Raw genomic sequence first — 16,009 nt, 5'->3', positions numbered from 1 at the left:
CAGCGTGGTGGATGTGTTGGTGCCCACCCTCACCACCTGAGGGCGGCCCATCAGGAAGTCCAGGATCCAGTTGCAGAGGAAGGTGTTCAGTCCCAGGGTCCTGAGCTTAGTTATGAGCTTGGCCACTATGGTGTTGAATGCTGAGTTATAGTAAATGAACAGCATTGACACTTGCCAGATGTTAGCGTGGCCTTGTGAATGTTAACCTGTTCAAAAGTCTTACTCACATTGCCTATGGTGAGCAAGATCATACAGTCGTCCAGAACAGCTGGTGCTCTCATGTATGGTTCAGTATGGCTTTCCTCGATGCGGATTTAGCTCGTCTGGTAGGCCCGTGGCTGTTTCCCTCTGTAATCTGTGATAGTTTGTAAGCCCTGCCACATCCGATGAGCGTCAGAGCCGGCATGGTATAATTCGATCTTTGTCCGGTATTGACGTCTCGACTGTTTGACGGCTCGTTGGGAGGTCGTAGCAGGACTTCTAATAAGCGTCCGGATTAGTGTCTCTCTCCTTGAAAGCGACAGCTTCAGCCTTTATCAATGCTGCTGGTAATCAGTTGTTGGACTTTCAATTCCCTACATGATTTTGGGAGTGAACTGTTCCATAGTTAAGTACAGTGCTCAGAACATGGAATGAAGACAGGAAACGGAACGATGTTTGGAAGCTCAATATTCTGCTTTATTGCAAATTGTGATCATACCAGACATGACATTAACAGTAACAGTCCAATAACTGGTACTACAGTACCCAACACCCTTCTGTTCAGACTGTGGTTTTCATTTTATTGCATTTTGGTTGAATAATTCTGTAATTTCCACAGAGCAACTTAAAGGGATACTTCTGGATTTTGTCCATGAGTTCATCTGACTGTGGAAGTAGATAAAGGGCTGCATTGCCAACATCCAGAAGTATCCCTTTAAGGAATCAAATCAAACTTCCTATTAAATGCACAACTTTCAGTTGACTAGACATTAGGTAGTAGGAACACAAAAATAATACAATATATTAAACTTTGGGTATTGGATAAAAAGACATTAGAAAACGTGATTTAAAACGTTGAAAGACGCAAGCAGTTAGTCTCCATGAGGCTTTGACGGACGGTGATGAATTAAACAGGAATTTTATTTTTCATACCCAGAATTCATAATGCTCCTCAGTGTATTCTAATACAACTGAGAAATCCCACCTGCCTCCTCCTTATAGCAGGTATAATGGTAGCTAGCTGGGGCAGTCAGGAATTACAGAAGAACAGTAATGTCTGGACTCATTCGTCTCTCAACAATAGGTTCATAATATGTGCCTTAATTCTGTCTTTGACCCCAACCACATTGAAGACACCAAACATGTGTTTATTCACAACCACTTGTAAACAAGACTAATCTAGCTTCTTTCGGTAAGACACTTTGTCTTTGGCTTCCTGTAGTTTATCAGAGAACGTGTCTTTCGTCTCCCCCATCTTTCCAGAGAAACGTTCTTTCGTCTCCTCCATCTTTCCAGAGAAACGTTCTTTCGTCTCCTCCATCTTTCCAGAGAAACGTTCTTTCGTCTCCTCCATCTTTCCAGAGAAACGTTCTTTCGTCTCCTCCATCTTTTCGGAAATACCAGACAATCGTTCTTTCGTATCTTCCATTTTCCCAGAGAGTAGTTCTTTGGTTTCCTCCATTTTTTCAGAGAACAGTTCCTTAGTTTCCTCCATTTTCTCTGTGAGTTTCTCCCTGGTCTCTTCCATCCGGTCCTGCAGGTAGTCTTTGACGGGCGGAGGGGTGGAGAAGTAGCCGTGTTTACGGAGGTACTGCACCGAGAAGGACGTCCCACCCAGAGTCACCGTGTATCTGGCGGGTGTTGCAATCTGAAGGAAATCAGGATAAAGAAAGCCACTAAGTTCAGTAGAACAAGTGAATTGAAGCTGATGTTGCAATCTGAGTATTTATGCTTACCCTGAACAGGGCGTTGTATGTACATGTCATAGTGAGTATTATTACCCTGAACAGGGCGTTGTATGTACATGTCCTTATACAAGTCATAGTGAGTATTATTACCCTGAACAGGGCGTTGTATGTACATGTCCTTATACAAGTCATAGTGAGTATTATTAGCCTGAACAGGGCGTTGTATGTACATGTCATAGTGAGTATTATTACCCTGAACAGGGCGTTGTATGTACATGTCCTTATACAAGTCATAGTGAGTATTATTAGCCTGAACAGGGCGTTGTATGCACATGTCCTTATACAAGTCATAGTGAGTATTATTAGCCTTGTACAAGTCATAGTCAGTGAGTATTCTTACCTTGTACATGGAGTAGACAGGGAGTATTCTTACCCTGTACAAGTCATAGTCAGTGAGTATTACCTCGTACATGGAGTAGACAGGGAGTATTCTTACCCTGTACAAGTCATAGTCAGTGAGTATTACCTCGTACATGGAGTAGACAGGGAGTATTCTTACCTTGTACATGGAGTAGACAGGGAGTATTCTAACCGTGTACATGGAGTAGACAGGGAGTATTACCTTGTACATGGAGTAGACAGGGAGTATTCTAACCTTGTACATGGAGTAGACATGGAGTATTCTAACCTTGTACATGGAGTAGACAGGGAGTATTACCTTGTACATGGAGTAGACAGGGAGTATTCTAACCTTGTACATGGAGTAGACAGGGAGTATTCTAACCTTGTACATGGAGTAGACAGGGAGTATTACCTTGTACATGGAGTAGTGAGTATTATTACCTTGTACATGGCGTAGGCAGTAAGGGCATAGCCGCCAGAAGAGTGATTCAGCAGACCAACGATCTTCTCTGGTAAACCAATGAACTCCAGAAAAGGCACCACATTCACTCCCCTGTGGAATATACAGCGAGGTTAACTCAGGCCAGATACTGTGTAATATTCAGACCAGATACTGTGTAATATACAGGTCAACTCAGGCCAGATACTATGTAATATACAGCGAGGTTAACTCAGGCCAGATACTGTGTAATATACAGGTCAACTCAGGCCAGATACTGTGTAATATACAGGTCAACTCAGGCCAGATACTATGCCTCCCCTGTGAAATATACAGTGAGGTTAACTCAGGCCAGTTGCTGTGCCTTCACATGAAACATAGACTCAGTGGCCAGTTTATTAGGTACACCACCCTGTTCACCTAAACGGGTAGCTTCTATAAAACTGTGAGTCACATGGCCGTGGCAGACAGACATTCTGTTACTGTTAGATTATAATTTCATATTTAAACATTGTAATGTGGTTAACCCTTTAAATTTAAAAGATACAATTCAACTAGAGTGCCCTTAGATCATGGGGAAAGCACTTGACTGTTGGACTTCGAATCAAACTGTATTTGTCACAAACGCAGAATACAGGTGTAGCCCTTACTGTGAAATGCCTAATTACAAGCCCTGAATTAGCACACGGGTCCCGCTAGCTGATTCAATTCCAACCACATCCGGTGAAATTGCAGAGCGACAAATTCAAAATAAGAAATGGTCATATTAAACATGAAGTGCCTTTACATCATTCAAAAGCGTAGAATCTTGGTAATCGGACGGCTGATTTGTCATCCTGAGGGTCCCAGTGATCAAATGCAGTGCCGTTTTGTTTGATAAAATCCAATTTTTATAGCCTAACACGAAACATTTTGTCAACCGCTTTGTGTTGTGAATTCCGTCTCATTTAACTATCGACGAAACAGTCGACGTAATCACACTAAACGTACGTTTATCCAGTCATGGTTGGTTTCGTTGCAATCCTCTGGTTGTTAGTAACACAACCAGACTTGATGGTTCTTTTCGCGGGACGTATTGACCCAAAGAAACCCATTTGAAGACACCAAGCAATGACCTCATTGCGAACCAATGGGTGGTGTTTCGTTGATTGATTGTATTTTGGCCCAATGACCACTGATCGTCTAGAACTCTAGCTTGGTCGATAGCCAATGAGCTGAGGTAAACGGCAAAGTGTAATGGTTAAATGCTGGAAGACCAGCCTTCGTAGTAAAAGGTTCATTCGCCATTGAAGATCTGAGTTGAAGCAGCTCCGCTCGTTACGCACAGCAATATTTGGTAAAGAGCATTTTCAGCACTTTCATATAAAACATTATGGCGACTAAATCAGGAACAGCTAAATCAAAGTCCTAGGTATACAGATTTACACCAAATGATAGAAGAAATTGATAGGGAAAGTGAGAGAGTTGCTACAGGACGACGAGCCTGTGAGCGAGCATCGCTTCGGCTCACAGACATAAGACATGTTTTTGCACGGGGAGTACATCGTTTTGGACTGGTGAGTTCTTCTCATGCTAATGCCGTCGTTTGAAATGAAAAATATCAAATATTATTCATTTGAGATTTATTTTATTTGCAATATATAAAAATATAATCAGTAATGAAATGTGTAAAGTACACATTGGCTATACATTGTGGGTGTGTGCATATATAAATATGTTTTTATACATATAAATGGAATGGAAGAGCACGGCACCATAGTGATTGTGTTCCCTCTACTCTATATAACTCATCTGTTTAATTTACGTGTTGACACAGGGCTCAGACGTGAAAGTATTTTAGCTGAATTTCTTTGTTTCACACTGACTCTGGCTGGGAGCCCCCAGCGCCACTAACTCTGGCTGGGAGCCCCCGGCGCCACTGACTCTGGCTGGGAGCCCCCGGCGCCACTGACTCTGGCTGGGAGCCCCCGGCGCCACTGACTCTGGCTGGGAGCCCCCGGTGCCACTGACTCTGGCTGGGAGCCCCCGGCGCCACTGACTCTGGCTGGGAGCCCCCGGCGCCACTGACTCTGGCTGGGAGCCCCCGGCGCCACTGACTCTGGCTGGGAGCCCCCGGCGCCACTGACTCTGGCTGGGAGCCCCCGGCGCCACTGACTCTGGCTGGGAGCCCCCGGCGCCACTGACTCTGGCTGGGAGCCCCCGGCGCCACTGACTCTGGCTGGGAGCCCCCGGCGCCACTGACTCTGGCTGGGAGCCCCCGGCGCCACTGACTCTGGCTGGGAGCCCCCGGCGCCACTGACTCTGGCTGGGAGCCCCCGGCGCCACTGACTCTGGCTGGGAGCCCCCGGCGCCACTGACTCTGGCTGGGAGCCCCGAGTGTCAAGGTGCCCATCCCCGATTGAAGCTGGTTCATGCAGCCAGACCCCTGCTGTCTCCGGCTCCACACCTACCCGGCCATCGAGAGGTGTGAAGACACTGACAGTGTGAAACCTGCAGCCATGGAGGCAGAGGGGCGTTGGCACACTGTGCAGGACGAGGATGTGGAGCCACTTTCCACCAACATTCAGAGCAGAAAGGACCTCAGCTGGACAGGACTGCAAACTACAGCCCCCTTCAACTTGTTTTTCAACACATCAGTTATTGATTCCCTGGTGTCTGACACTAACAAGTATTGAATCATTCTCTGGTGTCTGACACTAACAAGTATTGAATCATTCCCTGGTGTCTGACACTAACAAGTATTGAATCATTCCCTGGTGTCTGACACTAACAAGTATTGAATCATCCCCATGGTGAATGACTAGCTACACTATTGAATCATTCCCATGGTGAATGACTAGCTACACTATGAAACCACACACTATTGAATCATCCCCATGGTGAATGACGAGCTACACTATTGAATCATCCCCATGGTGAATGACTAGCTACACTATTGAATCATCCCCATGGTGAATGACTAGCTACACTATGAAACCACACACTATTGAATCATCCCCATGGTGAATGACTAGCTACACTATGAAACCACACAGTATTGAATCATCCCCATGGTGAATGACTAGCTACACTATGAAACCACACACTATTGAATCATCCCCATGGTGAATGAAGGTCCACTATGAAACCACACACTATTGAATCATCCCCATGGTGAATGACTAGCTACACTATGAAACCACACAGTATTGAATCATCCCCATGGTGAATGACTAGCTACACTATGAAACCACACACTATTGAATCATTCCCATGGTGAATGACTAGCTACACTATGAAACCACACACTATTGAATCATCCCCATGGTGAATGACTAGCTACACTATGAAACCACACACTATTGAATCATCCCCATGGTGAATGACTAGCTACACTATGAAACTACACACTATTGAATCATTCCCAAACTAAACTGACCGACTCGGACTCCCCAGTTTATGCTCTGAGATATACCACAGCAGGTAACTTGCATTGTAAACTACACACTATTGAATCATTCCCAAACTAAACTGACCGACTCGGACTCCCCAGTTTATGCTCTGAGATATACCACAGCAGGTAACTTGCATTGTAAACTACACACTATTGAATCATTCCCAAACTAAACTGACCGACTCGGACTCCCCAGTTTATGCTCTGAGATATACCACAGCAGGTAACTTGCATTGTAAACTACACACTATTGAATCATTCCCAAACTAAACTGACCGACTCGGACTCCCCAGTTTATGCTCTGAGATATACCACAGCAGGTAACTTGCATTGTAAACTACACACTATTGAATCATTCCCAAACTAAACTGACCGACTCGGACTCCCCAGTTTATGCTCTGAGATATACCACAGCAGGTAACTTGCATTGTAAACTACACACTATTGAATCATTCCCAAACTAAACTGACCGACTCGGACTCCCCAGTTTATGCTCTGAGATATACCACAGCAGGTAACTTGCATTGTAAACTACACACTATTGAATCATTCCCAAACTAAACTGACCGACTCGGACTCCCCAGTTTATGCTCTGAGATATACCACAGCAGGTAACTTGCATTGTAAACTACACACTATTGAATCATTCCCAAACTAAACTGACCGACTCGGACTCCCCAGTTTATGCTCTGAGATATACCACAGCAGGTAACTTGCATTGTAAACTACACACTATTGAATCATTCCCAAACTAAACTGACCGACTCGGACTCCCCAGTTTATGCTCTGAGATATACCACAGCAGGTAACTTGCATTGTAAACTACACACTATTGAATCATTCCCAAACTAAACTGACCGACTCGGACTCCCCAGTTTATGCTCTGAGATATACCACAGCAGGTAACTTGCATTGTAAACTACACACTATTGAATCATTCCCAAACTAAACTGACCGACTCGGACTCCCCAGTTTATGCTCTGAGATATACCACAGCAGGTAACTTGCATTGTAAACTACACACTATTGAATCATTCCCAAACTAAACTGACCGACTCGGACTCCCCAGTTTATGCTCTGAGATATACCACAGCAGGTAACTTGCATTGTAAACTACACACTATTGAATCATTCCCAAACTAAACTGACCGACTCGGACTCCCCAGTTTATGCTCTGAGATATACCACAGCAGGTAACTTGCATTGTAAACTACACACTATTGAATCATTCCCAAACTAAACTGACCGACTCGGACTCCCCAGTTTATGCTCTGAGATATACCACAGCAGGTAACTTGCATTGTAAACTACACACTATTGAATCATTCCCAAACTAAACTGACCGACTCGGACTCCCCAGTTTATGCTCTGAGATATACCACAGCAGGTAACTTGCATTGTAAACTACACACTATTGAATCATTCCCAAACTAAACTGACCGACTCGGACTCCCCAGTTTATGCTCTGAGATATACCACAGCAGGTAACTTGCATTGTAAACTACACACTATTGAATCATTCCCAAACTAAACTGACCGACTCGGACTCCCCAGTTTATGCTCTGAGATATACCACAGCAGGTAACTTGCATTGTAAACTACACACTATTGAATCATTCCCAAACTAAACTGACCGACTCGGACTCCCCAGTTTATGCTCTGAGATATACCACAGCAGGTAACTTGCATTGTAAACTACACACTATTGAATCATTCCCAAACTAAACTGACCGACTCGGACTCCCCAGTTTATGCTCTGAGATATACCACAGCAGGTAACTTGCATTGTAAACTACACACTATTGAATCATTCCCAAACTAAACTGACCGACTCGGACTCCCCAGTTTATGCTCTGAGATATACCACAGCAGGTAACTTGCATTGTAAACTACACACTATTGAATCATTCCCAAACTAAACTGACCGACTCGGACTCCCCAGTTTATGCTCTGAGATATACCACAGCAGGTAACTTGCATTGTAAACTACACACTATTGAATCATTCCCAAACTAAACTGACCGACTCGGACTCCCCAGTTTATGCTCTGAGATATACCACAGCAGGTAACTTGCATTGTAAACTACACACTATTGAATCATTCCCAAACTAAACTGACCGACTCGGACTCCCCAGTTTATGCTCTGAGATATACCACAGCAGGTAACTTGCATTGTAAACTACACACTATTGAATCATTCCCAAACTAAACTGACCGACTCAGACTCCCCAGCTTATGCTCTGAGATATACCACAGCAGGTAACTTGCATTGTAAACTACACACTATTGAATCATTCCCAAACTAAACTGACCGACTCGGACTCCCCAGTTTATGCTCTGAGATATACCACAGCAGGTAACTTGCATTGTAAACTACACACTATTGAATCATTCCCAAACTAAACTGACCGACTCGGACTCCCCAGTTTATGCTCTGAGATATACCACAGCAGGTAACTTGCATTGTAAACTACACACTATTGAATCATTCCCAAACTAAACTGACCGACTCGGACTCCCCAGTTTATGCTCTGAGATATACCGCAGCAGGTAACTTGCATTGTAAACTACACACTATTGAATCATTCCCAAACTAAACTGACCGACTCAAACTCCCCAGCTTATGCTCTGAGATATACCGCAGCAGGTAACTTGCATTGTAAACTACACACTATTGAATCATTCCCAAACTAAACTGACCGACTCGGACTCCCCAGTTTATGCTCTGAGATATACCGCAGCAGGTAACTTGCATTGTAAACTACACACTATTGAATCATTCCCAAACTAAACTGACCGACTCGGACTCCCCAGTTTATGCTCTGAGATATACCGCAGCAGGTAACTTGCATTGTAAACTACACACTATCGAATCATTCCCAAACTAAACTGACCGACTCGGACTCCCCAGTTTATGCTCTGAGATATACCACAGCAGGTAACTTGCATTGTAAACTACACACTATTGAATCATTCCCAAACTAAACTGACCGACTCGGACTCCCCAGTTTATGCTCTGAGATATACCACAGCAGGTAACTTGCATTGTAAACTACACACTATTGAATCATTCCCAAACTAAACTGACCGACTCGGACTCCCCAGTTTATGCTCTGAGATATACCACAGCAGGTAACTTGCATTGTAAACTACACACTATTGAATCATTCCCAAACTAAACTGACCGACTCGGACTCCCCAGTTTATGCTCTGAGATATACCACAGCAGGTAACTTGCATTGTAAACTACACACTATTGAATCATTCCCAAACTAAACTGACCGACTCGGACTCCCCAGTTTATGCTCTGAGATATACCACAGCAGGTAACTTGCATTGTAAACTACACCGAACAAAAATAAGCATGTTAAAGTGTCCCATTTTTTTATGATCTGAAATAAAAGATCCCAGAAATGTTCCATACGCACAAAAAGCTGATTTCTCAAAAATGTTGTGCTCACATTTGTTTACATCTCTGTTAGTGAGCATCTCTCCTTTACCAAGATAATCCATCCACCTGGACAGGTGTGGCATATAAAGAAGCTGATTAAACAGCATGATCATTACGCAGGTGCACCTTGTGCTGGGGTACAATAAAATGCCACTAAAAATGTGCAATTTTATCTAGGGCTGGGCGATAAGACCAAAATATCATATCATATATAGTATTTTTTTTATTTTTAAATTTGACATTTTTACAGTATTTTATGTTTTTGATTAATAAAAGTTCTTTGTGCTTTATGAGCAGTGACCTTAGGGTGGCAACACATACATTCTACATGATTTCAATGGGTCTTTCTCCATTCTGATTGGTTTATTCCGTTCAATTCAACTTCAACCTAAAATCATTTTCTGCATTTCCTGCACTCATTTGAGATCATTTCCACAGCATAGTGGTTAGAGTGTTGGGCCAGTAACCGAAAGGTTGCTAGATCGAATCCCCATGCTGATAAGGTAAAACTTTGTTGTTCTGCCCCTGAACAAAATAAAAAAATAAATCTTTGTTTGACTTTCTGTGTGATGAAAAGAAAATGTGTCTCCTTGCCTGTAACAGACATATTTGGGAACCTGAACGCGAGCATGCAGGGGAAATACCAAAACATGCTACAGATTAGTGACCCGATCAGTCGATTCAGAGGACGTCATTATTATTGGAGAGAGTCTTTCAAAAGAGAACCGTGCCCCCTTCCCTCCGCTGTGCCTGTTTCTAACAGAAAACAGCATCAGGAAGTGTCCCACACCAGTGATGACTGCTCACCTCCAACGCTTGGAAGAGCACCATGGGACCTACTTCCCAATCCGTTTGACTGGGATCCTGGCTCAGTTGACATGCCGGTAAGTGAAATCAAACAGCTGATGGTGCTGTCATGTGACCAAAATGCATTTACGGGTCACTACGGAGGAGTTTTGGTTCCTGGCTCAAAGGGGCATAATACCCTGCCCTCTGAGCATTAATGCTGCGTTCAAAACAACTCGGGAACTGGGAAATCTCCAACTTCCGACTTCAGTGCGTTCAAGACTACTGGGAACTCGGGGAAAAACTAGCTCCGACTGGGAGAAATATTTTTTAAAAACGGGCACCTGACTCAGAATTCCACCTCTGGAACTCGGGCCACTTTCTCTGACCAGAAGATCACTGACGTCATGATTTGAGCTCATTCATATTTCATTTTTTTTTTAGTTCCCCGTTGTCTTGAAAGCTCCATAAAACTCATTGTACCCTTCCGTCAGCTCATATCTGTGTGAAGCTGGTTTCAGTGCTCTCGTCTGGCATTAAAACCAAATATCGATCCAGGTTGGATGTGACAGCAGAGATGCCGTGCACACTGTCGACCACACCCCCTGACTAGCACACCCATCTCATTAGATGATGCACACTGTCGACCACGCCCCCTGATTAGCACACCCATCTCATTAGTGGTGATGAGATACATTATGTCAGACTAATTGACTGTCCTAGCCCCACATTATGTCAGACTAATTGACTGTCCTAGCCCCACATTATGTCAGACTAATTGACTGTCCTAGCCCCACATTATGTCAGACTAATTGACTGTCCTAGCCCCACATTATGTCAGACTAATTGACTGTCCTAGCCCCACATTATGTCAGACTAATTGACTGTCACAGCCCCACATTATGTCAGACTAATTGACTGTCCTAGCCCCACATTATGTCAGACTAATTGACTGTCCTAGCCCCACATTATGTCAGACTAATTGACTGTCCTAGCCCCACATTGTCAGACTAATTGACTGTCCTAGCCCCACATTATGTCAGACTAATTGACTGTCCTAGCCCCACATTATGTCAGACTAATTGATTGACACAGCCCCACATTATGTCAGACTAATTGATTGACACAATTGACTGTCCTAGCCCCACATTATGTCAGACCACATTATGTCAGACTAATTGACTGTCCTAGCCCCACATTATGTCAGACTAATTGACTGTCCTAGCCCCAGACATTATGTCAGACTAATTGACTGTCCTAGCCCCACATTATGTCAGACTAATTGACTGTCCTAGCCCCACATTATGTCAGACTAATTGACTGTCCTAGCCCCACATTATGTCAGACTAATTGACTGTCCTAGCCCCACATTATGTCAGACTAATTGACTGTCCTAACCCCACATTATGTCAGACTAATTGACTGTCCTAGCCCCACATTATGTCAGACTAATTGACTGTCCTAGCCCCACATTATGTCAGACTAATTGACTGTCCTAGCCCCACATTATGTCAGACTAATTGACTGTCCTAGCCCCACATTATGTCAGACTAATTGACTGTCCTAGCCCCACATTATGTCAGACTAATTGACTGTCCTAACCCCACATTATGTCAGACTAATTGACTGTCCTAGCCCCACATTATGTCAGACTAATTGACTGTCCTAGCCCCACATTATGTCAGACTAATTGACTGTCCTAGCCCCACATTATGTCAGACTAATTGATTGACACAGCCCCAAATAAAAAAGTTAATGTGGCTGTTAATTAGAGCATTTTTTCTTTCAGGTGGTTGTGGTCGCGAGAGTTTTATATAAAATAAAAATAGGGTTTAGGGCAAAAAAAGTTTGGGAACTCCTGGTCCTAGGGTTTACTGAAAACGGTGCGAAAAACATCCAGTCAGCAGCAGTCCTGTGGGTGAAAACAGCTCGTTGATGAGAGGTCGAAGGGCAATGGCAACAGCCGTGCAAGCTAACAGGCGGGCCTAACAGGCAAATAACGGCGCAGTACAACAGTAGTGTGCAGAACGGCTTCTCAGAACGCACAACTCGTCGGTCCTTGTCACGCATAGCCGCAGGACGTAGGGGTGCTGAATGTGCTGAAGAAGAAAATAACAACAATAATACAGGACTAGCCTTTACTAGTCCATCCCCCGAAGAATTCAGGCTGTTGTAGAGGCAAAGTGGGGTTCAACACAGTACTAGATGGGTGTACCTAATAAACTGGCCATTGAGTATCTAGGTAGTAGTACAATGAACACAACAGCAATGCCATTAACCTTAGGCCAAAAGACCAGTTAGGTACTGCACTTCTAAATGCTTTATGTATAGCTAAATGATTCATAACAAAAGACCATAGTAATGGAATCCCCAGGGAGATTAGACCAGAGACAGGTGACTCACTGCATAGCAGCGTAGTAGAAGGTCCCGAACCAGACGCTGGAGGTCAGGAGATGGACAGGTATCATCACCTTCCCATACTGCTTGAAGGTCTTCTTGAACCTCTGGACCAGACCAATGGACTTGTCCTGCAGAGGGTCTATCTCTGGGGCCTCCGGTGGGGCCTCCACAGGCAGCTTGGAGGAGTCTGCCCCATAGACGGGCTCTGTTCCAGCCAGGCTGGGGGGATGGCTGGGTGGGTCCTGGTCCTCTGGCCGGAGCTTGGGCTGTTCTACTGCCCTGTTAAAGGCTGAGGTACTGACCCAGCGCTGGCCGGGCTCGGGTGGCAGGCGGCCTACAATACACACCGACACGGCCAGGCGAGCCTCACACACCGACAGGCCCACGACCACAGACCGCATGTAGGCCATCTGCCGCAATGCACCCTGGGACAGAACACGATGCATCTCCTCCTCCCTGAGACGTTTGACCACAGAGCCTGCAGACAGCACACATCATCAGGGTTTACTAATGACTATCAATTACAACAGGAGTAATCATTTATGTTGATAAGTATATATTAAGTTGGGAACGCTATAAATCAGAGTGAAGAAACATATCTGATGATAAGACATAATACCAAAACATACCTCCAACTAGAGCAGATCAACCATTAATCCAACACCTGAAATGAAAACGTCCAAATAAAATGATAGCCACAACAGACTAATCCAGTAGCCACTACTGTGGGTGATCCTCAGCTAAACAACCAAAGTTCTGGTTGAACTAAGTTTACTAGCTACACAGCCATATTCAGATATATAGCTAACAAGGCAAATAAAAAGCTAGCTAGCAAGCCAACTATAGTAAGTAGCTAGTCTGCTCGCTAAGTAGCTAGCTAGCCAAGTTACTATGTGCAAAGGTTAGCTACAGAACTTGCAAAACATTAGTTATCCTTCTAGAGCTAGCTAGCTAGCTGGCTAGCTGTCACATACGCAGAGGTTTCTGTGTGGTTGACATTCAGGGAGTCTGGAGGACGACAAAACTTCCTTCACTTATAAAGCTTCCAGAACAACCCTGTGGAAACACGTGCCAGTTTTAGATGTGGTTAGCTAACGTTAGTTGTCTGGCTGAAGCCTGATTCTGACAGAACGACAACTGGGGTTGTTTTGCTTACTAGCTAAGTTAGCTAGCCCGAAACTTGGCAAAGTAGTTGTGTATATACATTTTTCGGGAAGTTGTAAAACTACGTGACAAAGTTGACACGTAACGGAATACATACATTGAAATTCAAGAGGTTTTTGATCCTGTCAAAAGTGTTTTCTGTAGTTGTATGAGCCATAAGTACATAGAATGACCGTCCTGTCAGTAGAAGACCTTACAGCAGAGATCGAGGGGAATCCGCGTGTCCTCGGACAGCGCACGGCATCATGGGATTCGTAGTCTATTTGTCACGAGATTTGGTGTCTGCAAACTGCGTAAAAAACAGCACTTCCCGATATGCCTAAAACCTTTCGGTCAAAATGTCCATTTCTTTTGAAAGAGATACAAACCTCTAGTCCAGCGGATAGGAACCAAATATACCCAAGATCGTTCCACTTTATGTTGGAAGTATCCAAGTTGGTTCACGAACACTCAAATGTTACCTTTTAAAAAAATATATATAGTCATCACATATTCACTGCACTTAGCCTGTAATAACACCTTAACTCCGTATTTATGGAACTAACTGCACACCCTCTCTTATATTCAATGTGATGTTTCTCTGTTCCTCTCTTTTCTGTGCTGCAGATCGTTTAACAACTTGATGGTATAGCAAAAGCTTAATAAACTTGACATTAACTTGAATCGTCTCTCTTCATTTTTACCCACAAATAAATGTACTTATAGTCTAGGGTTAGTCCCCTGTAGCTCAGTTGGTAGCGCATGGTGCTTGTGGGTTTGATTCCCACGGGGGTGAAGTATGAAAAAAGAGAAGTACATAAATGTATGCACTCACTAATGTAACTGGTGTCTGCTAAATGTAAAGCATTTTTTTTTTATTATTGCCAATATAACTTAGCAGCTTTGACGTGCGTCGTCCAAACAGCGGCTGAAGTGCAAATATGATCTACTGGTGACGTCATCTTGCCAATGCGCAAACGCTCTCCATACTCCATCAGCCCAATGTATAATGTATGCATCGGGGCGACGGCGGCTAGATGTATGTGTGCTGTCTGGGAAGACCTTATGGGGGTCATATTGAGGTCATTTTGACCGTAGTCTAGCAGCTAAGGGAAAGAATAGTCGACTTTCTGATAGAGCCACCACATTTCACACATAGCTGGGGCATGTCTAAAGAAGTATTTTTGGGGGGTTATAGTGCCATCACAGATTTAGTCCATTTCCAATATGGCGGCCATTCAGCTGCAGGGGGTCATAATGGACTAGATCCACTTGGCCATATCTTATCCCTAGAAAGGCCAAAACCTAGGAAGAAACCTAGAGAGGAACCAGACTATGAGGGGTGGCCAGTCCTCTTCTGGCTGTGCCGGGTGGAGATTATAAACCTAGAGAGGAACCAGGGTATGAGGGGTGGCCAGTCCTCTTCTGGCTGTGCCGGGTGGAGATTATAAACCAAAGAACTAATTACTTCGGCACAATGGCCTGTTCATTGCCTTTACCTCCCTTATCTTAACTCATTTACACACACTGTAGATAGATTTTTCTATTGTGTTATTTGACTCTATGTTTGTTTATGTGTAACTCTGTGTTGTTTTTGTCGCACTGCTTTGCTTTATCTTGGCCAAGTTGCAGTTGTAAATGAGAACTTGTTCCCAACTGGCCTACCTGGTTAAATAAAGGTGTTCTCAACTGGCCTATCTGGTTAAATAAAGGTGTTCTCAACTGGCCTACCTGGTTAAATAAAGGTGTTCTCAACTGGCCTACCTGGTTAAATAAAGGTGTTCTCAACTGGCCTACCTGGTTAAATAAAGGTGTTCTCAACTGGCCTCCCTGGTTAAATAAAGGTGAAATAAAATAATAAATAAAATACAATCCACAATATAGCGGGGAGAGTAAAGCTAGACTATAATCGATAATGTCAAAAGCAACACTGAAGTCTAACAAAACATCTCCCATAATCTTTTATCTTCACTTTCTCTCAGCCAATCATCAGTCATTTGTGTAAGTGGCGTTCTCTCAGCCAATCATCAGTCATTTGTGTAAGTGGCGTTCTCTCAGCCAATCA

At 43.9% G+C, this 16,009-nt stretch overlaps 1 protein-coding gene across 2 annotated transcripts; it reads right to left on the bottom strand.

Annotated features, from left to right (window-relative positions):
- Positions 1–652: 652 nt before the first annotated feature.
- On the bottom strand, positions 653–14,190 carry LOC139386394 (uncharacterized protein C18orf19 homolog B-like). Of its 2 annotated transcripts, XM_071131973.1 has the most exons (5): positions 14,063–14,190; positions 13,431–13,465; positions 12,805–13,279; positions 2,733–2,844; positions 653–1,849 (listed from the first exon to the last, which is right to left on the bottom strand). In XM_071131973.1, exons 3-5 carry the CDS (start codon positions 13,245–13,247, stop codon positions 1,376–1,378), a joined length of 1,029 nt encoding a protein of 342 aa, XP_070988074.1. In that variant the 5' UTR covers positions 13,248–13,279; positions 13,431–13,465; positions 14,063–14,190; the 3' UTR covers positions 653–1,375. The 2 variants fall into 2 exon arrangements, with proteins under 2 accessions (XP_070988074.1, XP_070988066.1); XM_071131965.1 differs by lacking the exons at positions 13,431–13,465; positions 14,063–14,190 and having other exon boundaries at positions 12,805–13,302.
- Between the last annotated feature and the right edge of the window lie 1,819 nt (positions 14,191–16,009).

The sequence above is a fragment of the Oncorhynchus clarkii genome, chromosome 3 (assembly GCF_045791955.1).
Source record: "Oncorhynchus clarkii lewisi isolate Uvic-CL-2024 chromosome 3, UVic_Ocla_1.0, whole genome shotgun sequence".
Taxonomy (NCBI): Eukaryota; Metazoa; Chordata; class Actinopteri; order Salmoniformes; family Salmonidae; genus Oncorhynchus; species Oncorhynchus clarkii.
The sequence above is the reverse complement of the archived record's forward strand: the minus strand, read 5'-3'. Positions and strand labels throughout refer to the sequence as shown.